This window comes from Thunnus maccoyii, chromosome 14 (assembly GCF_910596095.1).
Source record: "Thunnus maccoyii chromosome 14, fThuMac1.1, whole genome shotgun sequence".
NCBI lineage: Eukaryota > Metazoa > Chordata > Actinopteri > Scombriformes > Scombridae > Thunnus > Thunnus maccoyii.
This window is the reverse complement of record NC_056546.1, coordinates 2,642,662-2,664,575: the sequence shown is the minus strand read 5'-3', so window position 1 is coordinate 2,664,575 and position 21,914 is coordinate 2,642,662. Positions and strand designations below refer to the sequence as shown.

Below are 21,914 nucleotides of genomic sequence, written 5' to 3'. Positions count from 1 at the left end.
CAGTGCTGAAACATCAATGTTGAGGTGCAGATGAAATGAAGATCACACTCAATGTCGGGAGTTCATCAATTTAAATATGACAAAAGTTACAATTATCACTAAACACATTTAATGTCACTTAAAATTTAACACAGTACAAGATAATCTTAAACTGGACTGATATACTGTATATGCTTGGGAGTATATTATTGGCAGAAAGAATATTCCTGTTGATGTCAGTTGTTTTCTGCCTTATTCTCTTTGTTTATTTTTACCAGACTGTGACTCAAATGTAATGCTAATAAATGAGAAGCACAAACTGTTAAGTTTGGTCATAACATTTATATTGAAGAAGTTATGTGTTAATGTTGTTAGAAATGGAGATGTGTCAGCCTGCAGTTGTTTCTTCCAACCAACACTTTACAATACAGTACACAAAATTTAGCAAAGTTACTAAGGGTGTGCCTGAATACAAATACCTTATTCAGCAAAGCACAAATAGTGTTTTTTTTTTGTTTTTTTTTTTTTTTTACGAATATTTGTTTCATACAAATATTTAAAAACTATTTGTTTTCGGGAAGAGTAAAAAACATGTCAAATATCAGCGTGCAGGTCGGTTACATCACTAGTGCCATCATCCCGTTTTAGCTTCCCCAAAGTTGTAAATGGAACCACGTTCCAGCTAGTTGTACTAATGTACTTTACATATTCATGTCTGTCTACTTTTTCCTCTCTTCCGTAGTATCAGGAACCTGATAAGAAAAAGTAAATTTAGTGATGCAAAACAAGGAAAACAGAGAAGCAAACAGTCATGAAAATGAACATGCAAACAGTGACAGTTTACTGCTGTCCAACCAGTAAGTTTCTCCCTCTCTTCCCTTCTATACAAATGTCACATGTCATGTCATTTTGCTCTCCCCAGCCCAAAATACCTGTTTGGTTAGTCCACAGATACCTTTGCAACTGAAATCTTGTATTTTAAGGTTTTCTCTCTGACTTTTTAGGCATTACTGTGACTGAATTTCATCAACTCTGCACACTTTATGTGCATTGCAATGACAAAACTGAAAAGGTTTTGGCTAACTTGAAGGATAAAAACTCATTTACAGCAACAAACAGTCCTGATTGTCTGCTCGTACGAAAAAAAAAATCTAAAAAGCCACAAGCACAACAGACTAATATGAGCTACATGACATATTTCCATCCAGCCTGAATGATACCTTCATATAACTGATTAGATGTATAGGTTAAAAGGTTATGGAGTGAGTTGTCCTATGACCAGCTTCTGTAATATTACACTGTATAAAATATTGCTCAGTAGGTCCAAGTGGACGAGATAAGACTTGTATCTGTACCAGTTTTGTTTGAGTATCTCTTGTAGTTTACGTTCAGATTTGCATTTATTCATGTGGGAGACACTTTTATCCAAAGTGACGTACAAATGAGGTACATGGAAAAGTTCAACCCTACATCCTTTTCACAGTCTGTACAGTGAAAAACAGGAAACTGCTGCAGTGACTGAGTGACAGCTTAACAAGATCTGCAAAACGTTGAGGGAGTTAACCAACAGCTTTTACAGATATGGACATGATGAAACCAAATATCAACTTCATATTAATAACAGGAAAGGTGAGTCATATCTTACAAGTCCAAGTTGTCATCTGTTCAGAATAAGATTTAGATTAACTAGCAGCTAATGTGCATCATTAAGAGAAAAATAAGTTAACAGCAATGTCCCGACATGTCAGTGACATGAGTCCATATATCTAGAAAATACTGTCTGAGGTTTTTATTAAAAGTTGTTCTTTCTGTTATGTCTTCAACAGCCTCTTTGGTAACAGCTAAGGCTATTAAAAAGAGTTGGTTGTGATGTGATAATATGTTTATTGATGAAAGGTTTCCTACTAGCAACAGTATAGAGATGCTATGTCACCCATAAGTTATGATGAACAGCATCTCTGTTTATCAGTCCTTTATGAAACTTATAACATTTATTCTAAATAGTAATATATGGATAGTGTTAGTAAGACATGGTGAATGTATCAGTACACATTCTACTCTACTCTTTTTAAACTTACATGTCAGGGTTTATTAATGATTGTTAATAACCTGTGTATCTTGAATGTCATTTTGTATGATAACCAAAACATTTATAACAGTTTTTAGCAGTTTCAGCTTGTTGTGTGTGACACTATCGCTACTGAGTAAAGTTAACATAATGTTGTATTGGTGCGATATTGAACCAAACTGGGTACAATTTTGCCACAGTGATGTTTAGTGTGTAAAATCTGTCTTATAAAAGTTCTTAAGCAACATAACTTAAGACAGGAGAAGGTGATATGATGAAAATGAACCTATAGAGTAGCTGATGGTGTTTTTTGTTGTTGTTTTTTTAAATTATGTTGATGTTTATGTTTATGCATATTAGCCATAGCTTTCATTTTTAACAACTGATATAAGAAATATAAATTATAATAAATGACATTACAAAAAGTCATTTGTCAAATGAAAGAACTTAAAACTAAAACATTTCATACTGTTTACAACCTAAACAGAATATAAAAACAATAACATAAGAAATGTCAAGTGTCTCTTCTTCCTACCATCACCCAGCAGGTTTTCACTTCTGTAATACGTTGTGAAACACTTCATGGTCCTTTTTTCTCTTTCTTATCACACAAGAAACTATTATTGACTTAATTATTTATTATTGCAATCCCACTGCTCATTATTGTAATTAATTATTTATTAAATATGTTCTTTGGAGCCACGTTTCACATAGACGGTTACAAACTTTCTAAGAAAAACCTGTTTTCTTTTTTTTTTTTTCAAGGAATTTGAACATTATATTAGAAATACTGAATAATGTAGTAACCAGACACTAAATTGTCTGACAGTAACACTTCTAATTTCATTATTTAGTTTTATTAATTATCATTTTTTGTATTACCCCCACATGTTCTGCAAAAAAAAAAAAAAAAAAAAAAGGAGGAAGAGGTTAAATTGTGCAATAACTTCTCCTGAAACTGCTGTACAGGGGCTGTTCAGAAGCAGATAACAATCTGTGGTCACTGATACATTTAACACATCACAGTGGTGGAACAGCAGCACGTAACCAGGAAGCTTTGAAGTATTTTACTATTTAGCATGAATACAATTTTAAGCAGGAACTTCTTGAACACATGTTTATATATTCACATGTTAGTTCTGCTGTATTTCCATACTTATACTTACTAATGATCATTATTATTTGTAGCAGTAGTTGTAATGATAGCAGTAGTAGTTTTCCTGCTGCTTTTCATTATGTGTTCACAGTACTTTTATTTGTGAGTTGAGTTTTTATGATCAGGTTTTGCGTTCCTCTCCATGCCTCCATGTTTTCTTCAGTTCCATTTTGTGCATTGTCGGCAAGTTTGTGTTAATCTTTGGGGAACATTGTAACAGTGGAAATAATGGTTTTGGTAGGAACAGAGATTATTAGATGCTAACCATGTGAAATGTGAGAAATAAAGCATGAGATATATACTGCTATACAGCTGGGGAACAGGAGATGTGTATCTGTGTCTGTGTGTGTGTGTCTGTCAAAGGCTACTTTTGGGGACAAATTTCAGATTAATTTTATTTTGAAGTCTGATTAACCAGACTGAACGGCACAAAATACTAATGACTCATTCATTACTTATCAGCTACTCTGCAGCTCTCCTCGGCTTTACGGAGCTTTATAGAGAGTTTCAGCTCATTGTTTATCTGTCACCCTCTTGGTTCACTCTCTGCACTCTTATAGCTTCATTTTCAGCCACAGCAGGCAGCTGTTATCAGAGGAAAAGCTCTAAAAACCCACTGTACACTACCTGCTCAGCACCAACAGACAGTTACTGTAGACTAGCTGGTGAACATAATGGAGCATTTAGCAGCTAAAGATATAGATATTTCCCTCAGGAGTTGGTAGAGAGTAAAAACAGAGCTAAAAGAGAGTGAATATTGGACTTCCATTCACCAGGTGAATGAGACTAACCTTTGTCCTAATATTCATGCCTTTTTTAATGCTCCTGCATGCTTTATAGCAAGAATGCCAATAAAACAATCTTCACAAAGTACAACTTCTCTATTCTTTAGAAGTCTAAGTAGAGGAACCTCCTGTGTCTCATACTCACCACTCAATCAGGTTGAGATCCTGCAGCTTTCAAAAGTAAATTTTGTGCATTTCCTTTGTACTTTTTTATTTTACTGTCATACAGTGTAGAAGCAATAATGGTGTCACTCTATGTATAATGTAGCACATAAAAACTGTGAATTTAGTGATGCAAAACAAGAAAACAAAGATGCAAACAGTCATGAAAATGAACATGCAAACAGTGACAGTTTACTGCTGTCCAACCAGTAAGTTTCTCCCTCTCTTCCCTTCTATATAAATTTGACATGTGAGAAATACAAATATCTGACCGTCTCATAAACAAACAGTATGAAAAACTTGTGATGACAACTCAGAAAATATACAGTATTTTGAAAAACAAAACTGTGGGAAAGTAAGACGAGTAGAAATAGAGAAGAAGTGATGAAGGCTGAGTTTTGTAATATTTTCATTTGAAATGTTGAAATTTTTCTGAGTTACTTTCATGACAAAGTTCCAACTCTCAGAGGAAGATAAAACCACAACCATGTATGTGACATCTTTGAGGATGTTACATATCCTGTGTGGTTTTGGCCAATCGGAGAGTGATGTGATCTGAGATCAGATAATTATAAATGTGTTTCAGTGCTTTCACTCACCATATTTACTGTAGACTGTTTGGATGCAGAGGACCAAACATCAACCTCTGTGTAGGGAACTCATCCAGGTGTGGTCTTGCAGCTTTCGAGGTAAGTTTTGTGACATTTTTCACTTGTGTATGTAGAGATTGTAAAAATGACATTAGAACTGCAAACAGTCATGATAATGAGTATGCAAACTGTGAGAAGCAGACAGCTTTGGACTGTAGGTGTACAGAATACTGTGGTTAAACCAACTGTGTTTTATTTCATTTGCATTTTTTCCCGTAAATACCATTTTGATGTGTAAAAGTTTTGTAACAAAGACAAAAAAAAGGTGAGAAAATGACTAAAAAGATAATAACATTCAGAACTTTTCACTATTTTGAATGAAATAAAATGAGCTAAATAAAGAAGAATGAAGAAACAAATATTCATTATTCTATTTCTGTATTTCTTGTATTTACTGTATGTTCTGAGCCAACATTGATCCACATAGAGGTATTTATAGTGATATTTGCAGTTTTGATGACAGCTGAGATATAAAAGAGTTTCCTCTGCTGTGACGATATGAAAAGAAATAAAATAAGATAAAAAATAAAAGTCTAACAGAGGGATAGAGTTACACAAACCAAGATAGATTACAGTCAATTAATTATTCCATCCCATAAGTGTTTCTTTTGTTTGTTTGTTTTATTTGTTGTTTGTTTTTGGTGATTTGGTACATTTTATCCTTTATTGAGAGGAGACAGTAGAGTCAGACAGGAAATGAGGAGAGAGAGAGAGAGATGGGGATGACATGCAACTAAGATCTGCTGGAATCAAACTGGACATAAATGTTGTAGTTTTGTGGTATGAGTCTTAACCAGTACGCTACAGGGATGACCAGTATGTTAATGTTGTTAAACATGGTAATTGTACCAGCCTGCAGTTGTTTCCTCTAATTTATTTTCATGCTAACTCCAAAACATAGTCAGAGTGCACAATCTGTAAACAAAATATAAAATATGCAGATGATTCATAAAATGGTTTGGTCAGACATGCAAACCTCCTTGTCCAAAATCAGAGAGCACAGAGTTATTCAACTGGTGGGATGTCAAGTGCAGAAGACAAACCATCCTAGACCAATGTCTCTGTACCTTAAATTACTGAAAGAACTGTATGAAATTCTGTAGTTATGACCTCACATCATCATGTAAAAATATTTATATACATAACAAGGACTTGTATTATCTGACAAGTTGTTTTTTGATGAAATATAGAACTTCAATGATTAGTCGATTATTCTCATTGCTACTTTATTGCCTTATTGTTTTTTTTCAAATTATTGTTTCAATCATTCTTCAAGCAGAAAGACCAAATATCTCTGGTTTCAGCTTCTTAAATGTTGTGATTTGCTCCTTTTCTTTGTCATATGCAACAGTACATTAAAAAATCTTTAGGATTTGGATTGTTGGTCAGAAAAAAACAGTAAACTGAAGACATCCCCGCGGGGAGTGCCATTTTTACAGTGTATAAAACACTACATTTTATAAACTCAAAGGTTAATCATTTATCAGGAAAATAATCAGCAGCTTAATCAATGATGAAAATAATTGTTAATTGCAGCCTTGAACAAATATTATTAGGAGAAAATGTAACAAAGACACTTTTTTGTGGCTATAATATACACTGTATTTGTGTGAACTTGCACCTCAAGACTTTAGTGATGTCATTTAACAATGTTATGTAGATATTAAAAAACTTCCATAACCTGATCTCTCATACAACAGGTTTCACTCTGAAGAAGAAGAAGATTTCTACATCAACACCTCACAGATGGAAAGCAATGATTACAAGCAATGTCACATCCAACTATGATGGTCATAATTACACTGACTATAATTATACTGATGCCAACTATTATGTTGATCGACATATTGCTCATGTGATGACATGCGTAATCATTAGTATCGGCCTTCCTTTGACTCTAGTGGCCATCTACTCTCTTTATTCTCAGGTGAGTACTTTAAGACTAAGATTTATTAATTTTAGGTCATGTGTCTGTCATACAGTCTGTCTGTAAAGAATCTTCATCCTGCTTGGGGGCTGGAAGGAAGTCTTGTAATGACCTATAAATTTAAGCTAATTGCACCTTAAACACATGCAGTTAACATGTGTAGCTTCATTCCAGCTTCTCTTAAGGTGAAGTTAACAGCATCATTAACTTGTAGAGAAGAAATTGTCATAAAAGATTTGTCAGGACAATTTGTACAGCATTATTTGAGCTCATTATTTTGGGATTTGATTTAAATAATCAAGAAATATATGTTCTATATATATGTATATGTTCTTGTTGTTGTTGAGTCTTGTAACATTGATTGGCCAGTGTGTCATATTTGATGACACATTGGTCGATGCATGAATGTTTCTGACTGCAATTGCTGGGCAGAACAAAATGACATATTTATTACTACCTATAATTCCATCCACATTTTGTGCAAAGGTCCTAAATAAAAATTGAAAAAAAAAATGTTTCCAGCTGCTTTTTTTTATTTCTACCACTGTTTTCTTGCAGGTGCAAAATAACAATGTTGCTCCAATCTTCATCATCAACCTCCTCATCTCTGACATCATTCAGTTCTGCTACATGATCGTCTTAGTGGCAAAACCTGACTTGAAGATCTATGAAATCCTCTTTTATATTTACTATTATAGTGTGCTGGCCAGTGTTGGCTTCATGGTGTGTGTCGCCCTGGAAAGGTAGCTATCTGTTTATCCTGTATGTTTTTAGCTACTTCCATGTGTATGACCATTATATTACTATATATATCTGAATCTCCTTAAAGTCAAGAATATTCTATATCTGATGATAGACTGTGTATCTTGTGTTACAGGTATTTGGGAATTGCATGGCCACTGTGGTACCACGTCAGAAGAACCATCAAGATCTCTCTTGTAGTCTGTGTTGTGGTCTGGACCCTTCCTCTTGTTTATGTCCTTCCTCTCTATTTCTGGGTTAAATTTGAGATCTCAGAAACCATTTTCGCTGTCTTTCTCCTCGTTCCTTTCCCACTGCTCATATTCTTCCTGGGTGGGACCCTCAAATCGCTGTTTGCTGCCATCTCAGTCTCCTCTGATGAAAAACGACGAATTGTGGGAATTTTGGTCCTGGTGGTGCTCATCTACACGCTGCTGTTTCTACCCAACATCATTTGGTCCCTGGTAGAAGACGCAAGACTTAATGATACCTTCGACAACCTGACTTTCATTCTTCTCAGATTCAGTCCTCTTACAGACTTGATTCTGTATGTTTTCATGAGGAAAGGGGCCATAGACAAGCTTTTGGCCTCTCTGTGTTGTTGCAGAATGAACAGTGATGATAACAGCAGATCATCAGCATGAAAGACAACAACATGTACACAGTCAGCTCCATGCAGGCAGAGAAAGAGGGAGAAAGAAAAGGGAGAAAACAGATGTCAACTGTAATGTGTCTGAATGTCAACTAAAATGCACTTAAACTAGCAAAAAAGAGATAAATAAAGTGTTTGCTGTATGACAACAAAAGACTTTGTGCCACATCATTAGTTGAAATGTTTGTGTCAGTTATGCTCAAAGAAAACTACTAAGACTGGTTGTTGTCAGCCAGTGGTGTGACCATCACAAGTAGATGAAAAGGAAGCATTGTTTTGATTATGTTGTGAGAGAAGTGGTTGGTGGGAAATGTTTGTCCATGCAGGTTAACTTTTTCTGGTTCACTGTTAGGGCTTCAACAAATGTCCATTAAGTTGATGTCTCATTATTATCCTCTGAAGGGGACATAACATGCTTTTTGTGATTTTCTGTCATTTATATTCATAATTTAAGTCTGCCGAGGGGAAGCTTCCTGGAGCTGGCCAATCAGAACAGAGTAGGCTCATCAAGGGGGGGTCTTAAAGAGACAGGAGCTAAAACGACCTGTTTCAGACAGAGGCTGAACTGAGGGGCTGCATAAAGGGGCAGTATTAGATAAATAAGGAGTTTTTTGAACTGTAAGTCATGAAAAATATTCCAGTAGAGCCCCAGAATAAAACTATAGACCTGGAAATGTGCATGTTATGTCCCCTTTAATCAAAGAAGCAAACAAGATATTACTTGTTGATCAACTGAGCTGTTCAACACCATGATCACCCTGTTATTATAGCTGCCACTCCGTCTTATTTCTACAGGGAGATCATCATATCAAGTCTATAGACTTTCTTCTTCTTTAGCCTCTCATACACATTATAATATGTTACCTTTTTTCTACTTATAACTATGTATGTCTATTATTGTGTGGGGGGGGTATTTTTATGCATAAAGTTAAACAACATATGAGTTATTTCTTTTTATTTAATATAAGTTATATTTTGGGGGGTTTTGTGGTTGGCATGCTATGGCTTGGCAATACTGATAACATCTTATATTATTATATACAGTACTTTTATAAGAAATTGTAAATTTTCTGGAAATTCTATAAAAATATGTTTCTAGTCAAAAGTGAGAATGTTTCCTTTTTACTAATTATGTGAATTAAACCCTACAAATCAACAAAATATCTGCTGATTGTTTCTTGTGTATATCATCATATAGCACAACTCTACTGTTGTGTAATACCATGGAGGCATTTTGCTTTTTTTTCAAATCACCAACATATGTTTATTCATGTTATGTTCTCATACTTTTTTAGATAATAATGTGGAGCAGATATTATATCATATTTTTCACTATAAGTTACAGTAGTGAGGCCTACTGTACATTTCCCCCTTCTTAAACTTGTTAATTACCAACTGTTGCATTAATCAGCTGACACTGCAACAGCAGAGATCCAACAAAAACATATTTCCCAGAATGTCTTTAAATACTTTGGCTTTCTACAGGGTGACACTTTATAAGGAAAAACATGCATTTTCAGAAGATAACGTATGATTGCTAAGAGCTTAAGATTACTACTTGATAAGTTGTATAGTGTACACAAAAGATGATAAATTACAGTAGTTGTAATGTATTTAATCGTATGTGATTAAAGAACAGTTTAAAAAAACAAGTACTGAGTCATTTCAACTCCATTCAGAGCACACATCTGTCATTTTACTCTCTCCAGCCCAAAATACCTGTTTGGTTAGTCCACGGTTACCTTTGGAACTGAAATCTTGTATGTTAAAGTTTTCTCTCTGACTTTTTAGGCATTACTGTGACTGAATTTCATCAACTCTGCACACTTTATGTGCATTGCAATGACAAAACTGAAAAGGTTTTGGCTAACCTGACGGATAAAAACTCATTTAGAGCAACAAACAGTCCTGATTGTCTGCTCATATGAAAAAAAAACAACAACTAAAAAGCCACAAGCAGAACAGACTAATGTGAGCTACATGACATATTTCCATCCAGCCTGAATGATACCTTCATATAACTGATTAGATGTATAGGTTAAAAGGTTATGGAGTGAGTTATCCTATGACCAACTTTTGTGATATTACACTGTATAAAATATTGCTCAGTAGGTCCAAGTGGACGAGATAAGACTTGTATCTGTACCAGTTTTGTTTGAGTATCTCTTGTAGTTTACGTTCAGATTTGCATTTATTCATGTAGGAGACACTTTTATCCAAAGTGACGTACAAATAAGGTACATGGAAAAGTTCAACCCTAAAAAGGCAGCTGTCTCATGCCATTGTTAAAGTGTATGCAGCAGCTGTTTCCTCCTGAGAGTTTTGGCTATAGACCTGTCTCTGCCCCCCAGTGGAATGTGCCGGTGGTGCACGAGGCCCTAGTGAGTGATCCCTATGAGCCTCTGGAGTGCTCCTCTCTGAAGGCGTTGTCATTCAAAACAGCTTTGCTGCTTGCGCTGACCTCAGCTATGAGAGTGAGCGAACTGTGCGCCCTGTCGGTTCACCCTAGCTGTTTCGTGGTGACCACAGCGGGGCTACTCTCAGACCGCCTGACTGATTTTTATAACTATCAGATTTATAGTTTCTAACCCTCTGACACTGCAGAGATCCAACAGGACACTCATACAAGTCAAGAGGTTATTTTGAAAGCCATGATCCTGTAAAAGGCCACAATGCTGCTCAAAGTCAGTTTTATTCCTTTTCAGTGTCTAATACAGATATCCAGCGTCCATTGTACTCTTCCAATATCAAACTAACAAGTGGCAGTTTTTGCTCTGAGTAAAATATTGTGAGGTTTATTTGAGTCCTGTCTGCTAACATCAGAGTTGAGATGAATATTAAAAGAAAAAACAAGAATTTAACTTAGATATGACAAAAATTAATTATCATCTATTATGCATGCTATTGCTATGCTAATATGTATCAAACCTGCTTTGACCCCCGAAGTGATGAAATGTATGGAAATAACTATGGTGAGCAACCTGCAGTCTGAGGAAGGCCCACAGTTAGACCCATACCAATTTGCATACAGACACCACAGAGGAACTGATGATGTAATCACTAGTATAGTGCACATGGTCACTAAACACCTGGAGAATCCCAGGGCCTATGCCAGACTATTGTTTGTTGATTTTAGTTCAGCATGTAACATTTAATAACCCCATATATTACTTGAAGGATATGTTCACATTTTTTCAAGTCTTAAAACAACAGTCAGTTGCTCAAATGAACATTGAAATAGCTCGCTGTAATCATTCCTCCTGTTCACACTGACCATTAGAAGATCCCTTCCTAATGTGCTTTCAATGTAAGTAATGGGGGACAAAATCCACAGTCATTGATTTCTGCATGTTTTGTGCAAAAATGGATTCAAATGTTTATCTGAACCTACAGAGAGGTACCAGCCATCCAAATTAATCAAATCAAGTGGATATCTTCATTTTAATATAAAGTTCCCTTGTTGTGTTTCCCTAGACTTTGATTCCCTTATGCTAAATAACTCTGACGTCCAGGACCAGATGTATAAGTCTAAAATACAGAACTTTTTACAGTGGTGTGATGAACATCATCTCATCCTCAACACAAAAAGTAGGACTCTTTCAAGTACCTGGGCATCCACATCGATAATAAACCAGTATGAAATGTATCTGTCAGAGACGTGAACTGTCTGATCGAGAGCACTCAGGGAGCAGAACTATGCACTCTAAAGCGGTTAGAGACTTGAACCATCCAATGTAGAGCCTGCATGGAGTGAAAACATGCCCTTTGAAGCAGTCATAGACACAAACTGTCATATCTAGAGTGCGCACGGAGCATAACTGTGCGCTCTAAAGTGGTCATAGACATAATGCAGAAGAGGAGTGAGATGGTTAGGGTTAGGGTAAGAATATCAGAGTCAGAGCCAATCAGAGGCACAGTAGGGGCGGGTCTTCACAGAATGAGGGTGGGAAAAAAAATAACACAAACTGGAAAATTGTTTGAACTCTGCTCCTAGTTCTTTAGTCCAAAACTACGGTGGCCCCTATGGACAAAGCATATACAAGAGTGAAAGCACAAACATTAAGAAGAACATGCTCCAAATCCTCCTAGCAGCCTGGAGCACTTCATGTGTAGCGATTAGCTTTGTAGCATTTTTCTTGTTTCATGTGTTTTTCCTTTTTTATATGTATTTGTAGCATTTCTTGATTTGGAGCATGCTTTTTTATTAAAGTTTGTTTGCATTCACTCTTGTATGTGCTTTGTCCTTAGGGGCCACCATACAAAACCCTTTTAATGAATCAGGAGTCAAACGTGTTATTGTTGTTAGTTTGGAGATGAGTGGATGAAGCCAGTGCAGCACTGCACTATCAGCAATGTGGCTTGGCAGCTTGCCAGTTATTCCATATGTAGGAGATTATACAGATGGTTTTATGTTTGGCCACTAGATGGTAGCATGAAACATGAAATGAGACAGTGGTTGCATGAGTCAGTGCTGAAACATCAATGTTGAGGTGCAGATAAAATGAAGATCACACTCAATGTCGGGAGTTCATCAATTTAAATATGACAAAAGTTACAATTAGGTAATTACCAAACACATTTAATGCCACTTAAAATTTAACAAACTACAAAATAATCTTAAACTGGACTGATATACTGTATATGCTTGGGAGTATATTATTGGCAGAGAGAATATTCCTGTTGATGTCGGTTGTTTTCTGCCTTATTCTCTTTGTTTATTTTTACCAGGCTGTGATTCGAATATAATGTTAATAAATGAGAAGCACAAACTGTTAAGTTTGGTCATAACATTTATATTGAAGAAGTTATGTGTTAATGTTGTTAGAAATGGAGATGTGTCAGCCTGCAGTTGTTTCTTCCAACCAACACTTTACAATACAGTACACAAAATTAAACTAAGTTACTAGGGGTGTGCCCAAATACAAATATCTTATTCAGCAAAGCACAAATAGTTTTTTTTTTATATATATATATTTATATTTGTTTCATACAAATATTTTAAAAATTATTTGTTTTCGGGGAAAAAAAACCAAAAAAACCCAACATGTCAAATACCAGCGTGCAGGTCGGTTACATCGCTATCTCAGTCTCTCTCCTCTGCTCTGCTGTTACGTCTGTCAGCAGGTCTCAACGAGGGGAGTCACATCCACCTGCTACATGAAGCACATTTTCTTATAAGGACATCACTCCCAGAGTTGGAGGTGTTCCCCAGAGATAAAGTTGAGCTGCTGACACACACGAAGTGCTCCCAAGGGACTCAAAAATACAGATGCAAATACAAATACTGAGCCCTCTACACATCCCTAGTGGGTACCCATCTACCCTGTCTATGAGCATTCATTGGTTTCGAGCCATTCGATTATCATTACTCAATATTTAGTCAGAGCAGACCATACTCATGCTCTTAGATTCTTCCTCGTAGCAAACATTTTAGTAACTTTGCATAATTTTGAGTCTGCATATTTTTGGAGCATCCTAATACGATGTCTTTGCAGTGGACTTTGACTAGCTGCCTATCGTGATTACTACAACTAAGGAGGACAGTTTACTAGTTTCTCAATAAGCAAACTCATCAGTCAAATGTATCAGCACGTTCATCAGTACATGACTGCATCACTGTCAGTGTATTAACTACGCTCATCAGCAGTGAATGCATCATTCTTCATATGGTCTGACACTGTCAGCTCACTCTGTCTCAGCAATAGCTATGTTAAGTATTGTGCTTCAAGAGCTGTACATTCAGTCATATCAAAGCTTTCTCATATTAGCATTGCTCATAGGGTAATAGCTCAGCAGCTGTATTTGTACAGAGTTGGGAGTATGATTATTCCGTAGCTGGAGTCTCTAATATTCTTTCATCAAGGGAGCTATGTACTGCTAACTGTGTTTCTCTTCCACATTATGGGGAGCTATACTTCTACAAGCTGTTTTTGTCAGTGACAATGGTGTCTGGGTTTAGTCTTTCAGCTAATATCTGTTTATTAGATTCATTCATACATGTTAACACCTCGTTTTGTCGACCTTAATGAGTCTAAGGTGGGTGTTTTGTCAACTCGTCTGTTATTTCTGTCGTACATTTAATTTAATATTTTACAGTCTAAGCAATTTAAACAAAAGTACTCTTCATATATTAAACTATGACTCAGTATTGTTTGTTTTCCAGGTCAGTGCTGACCTAGTCAATACAGGGGGTGTTTGTCTCTGTTGATTTTAATCTCTTTAGCTGAAAAGAATTTATTTTCCATGTCATGTCCAATATTATGTTTCATGTCTTAGCAAACTATACCATCTTCATAATTAAATGCGGCCCATTTCAGTCCTGCTTGGTAAGCAGGCATTCTGTAGGGGAAAACATTAAGCTGTGTATTTCTTTTAACGATGGGGGCCTCTCGCCTCAAAATGTCCTGTAGCATCTATTACTTCTATACTGAATCATCTCTTATCATCCGGTAGAATAAACATTATCTTGGCTTCATTCACTTGTTGTTCTCCTATGTATGGAGCTTTAGATAAGTTCAGTCAGGAAGACTATCTTCGCATACATAGGCCATAGTTTTATATCTCATATCATTCTGCATTCACATCTCACACATTTTTACTCATTATTCCTTGGTTGTCTTTGCCAGGGCTGTCAATCGAGATATCAGTTGCTTACATCAGCGAGTCACATCTGTCCAATAGCAGTAGCAGCACACCTTCATCATAGTCTATCATCTGCTGCTGTCTTTCATGTAAGTTAGCATTATCCAGGGCATTCTTTTAGGATAGGTACAGCTGCTTCTGCTGCCAACAAGGCATTTCATCTGCCTCCCTGCAACAACTGGGATGGTAGTCGTCCTCCGCCTACACCTCCTACATTCAGCACAGTTCTCACAATCAAAGTTCTCTGAAGCCTTAATCTTGGTAAGTCATGCATATAACTGGTGGTGGTGTCCCGGTGTATGGGTGTCTCTCAGCTACTATCATTGCTGATCATGGCTAGTATATTCGCACTTCTTACAACATCAAAGACTTTCACATTCTCATCATATGTGCATGACAAAAGACATTTCTCATTCTATCACATGGCACGTGTGTGTATAGCCTATTGGGCATCATGTCACTCTGCTTTCAGTCTATCATGACCTCTCACTTTTCTCTTCACATGCACGTGCAAAACAGGGTCTTCAGAACCTCACACATAGGCTCATGGTCTTCGGGACCTCTAGTCACCCACCACATAGTAATGGTGATCCCAAGCATACATATATATATATATATATATATATATATATATATATATATATATGTGTGTGTGTGTGTGTGTACACTTATATATATATATATATATATATATATATATATATACACACACAAGTGTGTATATATACATGTACATAAGTGTACATATATGTACACTTATATATATATATATATATATACACTTCTAATTTCATTATTTTGTTTTATTAATGATCATTTTTTGTATTACCCCCACATGTTCTGCAAATTAAGCAAAAAAAAAAAGGGGGGGGGGGGGGAAGTTAGATGTGCAATAAATTTCCTTGAAACTGCTGTACAGGGGCTGTTCAGAAGCAGATAACAATCTGCAGTCGCTGATACATTTAACACATCATAGTGGTGGAACAGCAGCACGTAACCAGGAAGCTTTGTGGTATTATACTATTTAGCATGAATACAATTTTAAGCAGGAACTTCTTGAACATGTTTATATTTTTGCTGTTAGTCCTTCTGTATTTCCCTACTTTAATGATCATTATTATTTGTAGTAGTAGTAGTAATGATAGCAGTAGTAGTACTCCTGCTGCTTTTCATTATGTGTTCACAGTACTTTTATTTGTGAGTTGAGTTTTTATGATCAGGTTTTGCGTTCCTCTCCATGCCTCCATGTTTTCTCCAGTTCCATTTTGCGCATTGTCAGCATGTTTGTGTGAAACTTTGAGGAACATTGTAATCATGGAAATAATGGTTTTGGTAGGAACAGAGATTATTAGATGCTAAAAAACCGTGTGAAATGTGAGAAATAAAGCTTGAGATATATACTGCTATACAGCTGGGGAACATGAGATGTGTATCTGTGTCTGTGTGTGTGTGTGTGTGTGCGTGTCTGTCAAAGGCTACTTTTGGGGACAAATTTCAGATTAATTTTATTTTGAAGTCTGATTAACCAGACTGAACGGCACAAAATACTAACGACTCATTCATTACTTATCAGCTACTCTGCAGCTCTCCTCAGCTTTACGGAGCTTTATAGAGAGTTTCAGCTCATTGTTTATCTGTCACCCTCTTGGTTCACTCTCTGCACTCTTATAGCTTCATTTTCAGCCACAGCAGGCAGCTGTTATCAGAGGAAAAGCCCTAAAAACCCACTGTACACTACCTGCTCAGCACCAACAGACAGTTAGCTGTAGACTAGCTGGTGAACATAGTGGAGCATTTAGCAGCTAAAGATCCAGATATTTCCCTCAGGAGTTGGTAGAACAAAAACAGAGCTAAAAGAGAGTGAATATTGGACTTACAATCACCAGGTGAATGAGACTAACCTTTGTCTTAATATTCATGTCTTTTTAATTGATCATGCATGCTTTATAGCAAGAATGCTGATAAAACAATCTTGAAATAGTACAACTCCTCTCTTCCTTAGAAGTCTAAGTAGAGGCTGTATCCTGCAGCTTTCAAAAGTGAATTTTGTGTGTTTCCATTGTACTTTTTTGTTTTACTGTCATACAGTGTAGAAGCAATAATGGTGTCACTCTATTCATAATGTAGCACATAAAAACTGTGAATTTAGTGATGCAAAACAAGAAAACCAACATGCAAACAGTGACAGTTTACTGCTGTCCAACCAGTAAGTTTCTCCCTCTCTTCCCTTCTATACAAATTTGACATGTGAGAAAAACAAGTATTTATGTGTCATAAAATATACAGTAAAATATACAGTATTTTGAAAAAAAAAACCGTGGGAAAGTAAGACGAGTAGAAATAGAGAAGAAGTGATGAAAGCTGAGTTTTGTAATATTTTCATTTGAAATGTTGAAATTTTTCTGAGTTACTTTCACAACAAAGTTCAAACTCTCAAAGGAAGATAAAACCACAACCCTGTATGTGACATCTTTGAGGATGTTACATATCCTGTGTGGTTTTGGCCAATCGGAGAGTGATGTGATCTGAGATCAGTTAATTACAAATGTGTTTCAGTGCTTTCACTCACCATATTTACTGTAGACTGTTTGGATGCAGACGACCAAACATCAACCTCTGTGTAGGGAACTCATCCAGGTGTGGTCTTGCAGATTTCGAGGTAAGTTTTGTGACATTTTTCACTTGTGTATGTAGAGATTGTAAAAATGACATTAGAACTGCAAACAGTCATGATAATGAGTATGCAAACTGTGACAAGCAGACAGCTTTGGACTGTAGGTGTACAGAATACTGTGGTTAAACCAACTGTGTTTTATTTCATTTGCGTTTTTTCCCGTAAATACAATTTTGATGTGTAAAAGTTGTGTAACAAAGACAAAAAAAGGTGAGAAAATGACTAAAAAGATAATAACATTCAGAACTTTTCACTATTTTGAATGAAATAAAATGAGCTAAATAAAGAAGAATGAAGAAACGAATATTCATTATTATATTTCTGTATTTCTTGTATTTACTGTATGTTCTGAGCCAACATTGATCCACATCGAGGTATTTATAGTGATATTTGCAGTTTTGATGACAGCTGAGATATAAAAGAGTTTCCTCTGCTGTGACAATATGAAAAGAAATAAAATAAGATAAAAAATAAAAGTCTAACAGAGGGATAGAGTTACACAAACCAAGATAGATTACAGTCAATTAATGATTCCATCCCATAAGTGTTTCTTTTGTTTGTTTGTTTTATTTGTTGGTTATTTTTGGTGACTTGGTACATTTTAGCCTTTATTGAGAGGAGACAGTAGAGTCAGACAGGAAATGAGTAGAGAGAGAAAGAGATGGGGATGACATGCAACTAAGATCTGCTGGAATCAAACTGGACATAAATGTTGTAGTTTTGTGGTATGAGTCTAAACCAGTACGCTACAGGGATGACCAGTATGTTAGTGTTGTTAAACATGGTAATTGTACCAACCTGCAGTTGTTTCCTCTAATTTATTTTCATGCTTACTCCAAAACATAGTCAGAGTGCACAATCTGTAAACAAAATATAAAATATGTAGATGATTCATAAAATGGTTTGGTCAGACATGCAAACCTCCTTGTCCAAATTCAGAGAGCACAGAGTTATTCAACTGGTGGGATGTCAAGTGCAGAAGACAAACCATCCTAGACCAATGTCTCTGTACCTTAAATTACTGAAAGAACTGTATGAAGTTCTGTAGTAATGACCTCACATCATCATGTAAAAATATTTATATACATAACAAGGACTTGTATTACCTGACAAGTTATTTTTTGATGAAATATAGAACTTCAATGACTAGTCGATTATTCTCATTGCTACTTTATTGCTTTATTGTTTTTTCAAATTATTGTTTCAATCATTCTTCAAGCAAAAAGACCAAATATTCTCTGGTTTCAGCTTTTTAAACATTATGATTTGCTCCTTTCCTTTGTCATATGCAACAGTACATTAAAAATCTTTAGGATTTGGATTGTTGGTCAGAAACAAATAGTAAGCTGAAGACATCCCCGCAGGCTCAAAGATATTGTGAGTGTAATTTTTTATTTTTTTACAGTGTATAAAACACTACATTTTATAAACTCAAAGGTTAATCATTTAATAGGGAAAATAATCGGCAGCTTAATCAATGATGAAAATAATTTTTAGTTGCAGCCTTGAAGAAATATTATTAGGAGAAAATGTAACAAAGACACCTTTTTTATGGCTATAATATACACTGTATTTGTGTGAACTTGCACCTCAAGACTTTAGTGATGTCACTTAACAATGTTATGTAGATATTAAAAAACCTCCATAACCTGATCTCTCATACAACAGGTTTCACTCTGAAGAAGAAGAAGATTTCTATATCAACACCTCACAGATGGAAAGCAATAATATCAGCAATGTCACATCCGATTATGATTATAACTACACCGACTATGTTTATAGCAATGCAAGCAAGGCAACCTACCACAGTTTTGCTGGACCTAATATTATGCATGTGATAACATGCGTAATCGTTAGTTTCGGCCTTCCTTTGACTCTAGTGGCCATCTACTCTCTTTATTCCCAGGTGAGTACTTTATAACTAAGATTTATTAATTTTAGGTCATGTGTCTGTCATACAGTCTGTCTGTAAAGAATCTTCATCCTGTTACAAACCTGGCTCAGGGCTTGCAACAAAGGAGAGAGTCCACACACTGATGAACGGTGCAAAACGATATTTATTTAACTAAACATAACAATTCATACTTAAATATGGGAATGTTAGGCATCAGTGGTGTAAAGTGGGTGTGTGGATGCATGAAATGTTGGCTGTAAAAGTAAAGAAACACAAGTTCAACACAAATAATCTAAAGTGAAAGCCATGTGGACGGGGTGCTGCTGTTCAGCTGAAAAGAAAGAGAGAGACTCCTGGGCCAGCAGTCCTTTTATATCCTTTGGGCCACTCCCTCCTCAGGTGCAGCTGATCAGCTATGACCTCTTAGCCTGCCACTCCTGGAAAAAAATAACAAGAGTGTAACTGGAGAGAACTAGAGGCAGATAAATAAAGAGAGAAAGAGAGAAAGAAAGCAAGAGAGAAAGAGAGAAAAAGAGAGAGGGCTGTCACAATCCTGCTTGGGGGCTGGAAGGAAGTCTTGTAATGACCTATAAATTTAAGCTACTTGGACCTTAAACACATGCAGTTAACATGTGTAGCTTCATTCCAGCTTCTCTTAAGGTGAAGTTAACAGCATCATTAACTTGTAGAGAAGAAATTGTCATCAGGTTTATCAGAATTTTTCACTCCGCTCCCATCTGGTTGCATATAAAGGACAAAAAAGCGGTTTTAAATTCCATTGCAGACTAATCATCAGATTACGATATATATATAAGTATTTTCCTCTGCTTGAAATCGTTGTATGTATGTGTATGTATGCATCTATATGTCTATGTTTTAGAGGCACATATAATGCACAGTGTAACCAAATTTCCTCATGAGGACAATCAATATCTATCACTCTGTCTTTAGCATGCTAACACGCTAAACTAAGATGGTCATTGTCATTGTGAGCATATTAGTATTTAGCTCAATGGACCACTGTGCCTAAGTACAGCCTCACAGAGCAGTTAGCATAGCTGTAGACTCTTGAGGTTGTTGAGACTTGTAACATTGATTGGCCAGTGTGTCATATTTGATGACACATTGACCAATGCATGAATATTTCTGACTGCAATTGCTGTGCAGAGCAAAATGACATATATGTCACTATGCAGAATTACATCCACTTGTATTTTTGCACATTTTGTGCAAAGATTCTAAATGAAAATTGAAAAAAAAAAGAAAATGTTTTCAGCTACTTTTTTTATTTCTACCATTGTTTTCTTGCAGGTGCAAAATAACAATGTTGCTCCAATCTACATCATCAACCTCCTCATCTCTGACATCATTCAGTTCTGCTGCATGATCGTCGAAGTGGCAGAACCTGACGGGAAGATCGATGAAATCTTCTTTTATATTTACTACCATAGTGTGCTGGCCAGTGTTGGCTTCATGGTCTGTGTCGCCCTGGAAAGGTAACTATCTGTCTATTCTGTATGTTTTTAGCTACTTCCATGTGTATGACCATTATATTACCATATAAATCTGAATCTCCTTAAAGTCAGGAATATTCTGTATCTGATGATAGACTGTGTATCTTGTGTTTCAGGTATTTGCTCATCGCATGGCCACTGTGGTACCACGTCAGGAGAAACATCAAGAGCTCTCTTGTTGTATGTGTTGTGGTCTGGACCCTTCCTCTTGTTTTTGTCCTTCCTCTCTATTTCTGGATTGAATCTTCACTCAAAATTTTCGCTGTCTTCCTCCTCGTTCCTTTCCCGCTGCTCATATTCTTCCTGGGTGGGACCCTCAAATCGCTGTCTGCTGCCATCTCGGTCTCCTCTGATGAAAAACGACGAATTGTGGGAATTTTGGTCCTGGTGCTGCTCATCTACACACTGCTGTTTCTACCCACCATCATCTGGCTCCTGGTGGAAACAGCCATTTATAATCCTACCTTCAACTACCTGACTGTCGTGTTTCTTCAGCTCAGTCCTCTTGCAGACTTGATTCTGTATGTTTTCATTAGGAAAGGGGCCATAGACAAGCTTTTGGCCTCTCTGTGTTGTTGCAGAATGGACAGTGATGATAACAGCAGATCATCAGTATGAAAGATAACAACATGTACACAGTCAGCTCCATGCAGGCAGAGAAAGAGGGAGAAAGAAAAGGGAGAAAACAGATAAGTTAACTGTAATGTGTCTGAATGTTAACTAAAATGCACTTAAACTAGCAAAAAAGAGATAAATAAAGTGTTTGCTGTATGACAACAAAAGACTTTGTGCCACATCATTAGTTGAAATGTTTGTGTCAGTTATGCTCAAAGAAAACTACTAAGACTGTTTGTTGTCAGCCAGTGGTGTGACCATCACAAGTAGATGAAAAGGAAACATTGTTTTGATTATGTTGTGAGAGAAGTGGTTGGTGGGAAATGTTTGTCCATGCAGGTTAACTTTTTCTGGTTCATTGTTAGGGCTTCAACAAATGTGCATTAAGTTGATGTCTCTTATTAATTATCCTTTGAAGGGGACATAACATGCTTTTTGTGATTTTCTGTCATTTA

General features: G+C 36.2%; 2 protein-coding genes across 2 annotated transcripts; both read left to right on the top strand.

Annotated features, from left to right (window-relative positions):
- The first annotated feature begins 6,658 nt into the window (after positions 1–6,658).
- On the top strand, positions 6,659–8,112 carry LOC121912109 (G-protein coupled receptor 4-like). Its single transcript, XM_042434192.1, has 3 exons — positions 6,659–6,727; positions 7,286–7,470; positions 7,605–8,112. Exons 1-3 carry the CDS (start codon positions 6,659–6,661, stop codon positions 8,110–8,112), a joined length of 762 nt encoding a protein of 253 aa, XP_042290126.1.
- Positions 8,113–10,414: 2,302 nt separating this feature from the next.
- Positions 10,415–21,525, top strand: LOC121912108 (G-protein coupled receptor 4-like). The gene is made up of 4 exons (XM_042434191.1): positions 10,415–10,614; positions 19,105–19,342; positions 20,642–20,826; positions 20,961–21,525. The coding sequence occupies exons 1-4, from the start codon at positions 10,415–10,417 to the stop codon at positions 21,460–21,462; spliced, it is 1,125 nt and encodes a 374-aa protein (XP_042290125.1). The 3' UTR covers positions 21,463–21,525.
- The last annotated feature ends 389 nt before the right edge of the window (positions 21,526–21,914 follow it).

What these genes read in the sequence shown, in the direction of transcription:
- LOC121912109 (XM_042434192.1), top strand. Translation starts at nt 6,659, where the DNA reads ATGACATGCGTAATCATTAGTATCGGCCTTCCTTTGACTCTAGTGGCC. An exon ending in TCTACTCTCTTTATTCTCAG is followed by an intron (nt 6,728 to 7,285) that starts GTGAGTACTTTA and finishes GTTTTCTTGCAG; the next exon opens with GTGCAAAATAACAATGTTGC. An exon ending in GTGTGTGTCGCCCTGGAAAG is followed by an intron (nt 7,471 to 7,604) that starts GTAGCTATCTGT and finishes CTTGTGTTACAG; the next exon opens with GTATTTGGGAATTGCATGGC.
- LOC121912108 (XM_042434191.1), top strand. Translation starts at nt 10,415, where the DNA reads ATGCAGCAGCTGTTTCCTCCTGAGAGTTTTGGCTATAGACCTGTCTCT. An exon ending in GTGAGCGAACTGTGCGCCCT is followed by an intron (nt 10,615 to 19,104) that starts GTCGGTTCACCC and finishes CTCATACAACAG; the next exon opens with GTTTCACTCTGAAGAAGAAG. An exon ending in TCTACTCTCTTTATTCCCAG is followed by an intron (nt 19,343 to 20,641) that starts GTGAGTACTTTA and finishes GTTTTCTTGCAG; the next exon opens with GTGCAAAATAACAATGTTGC.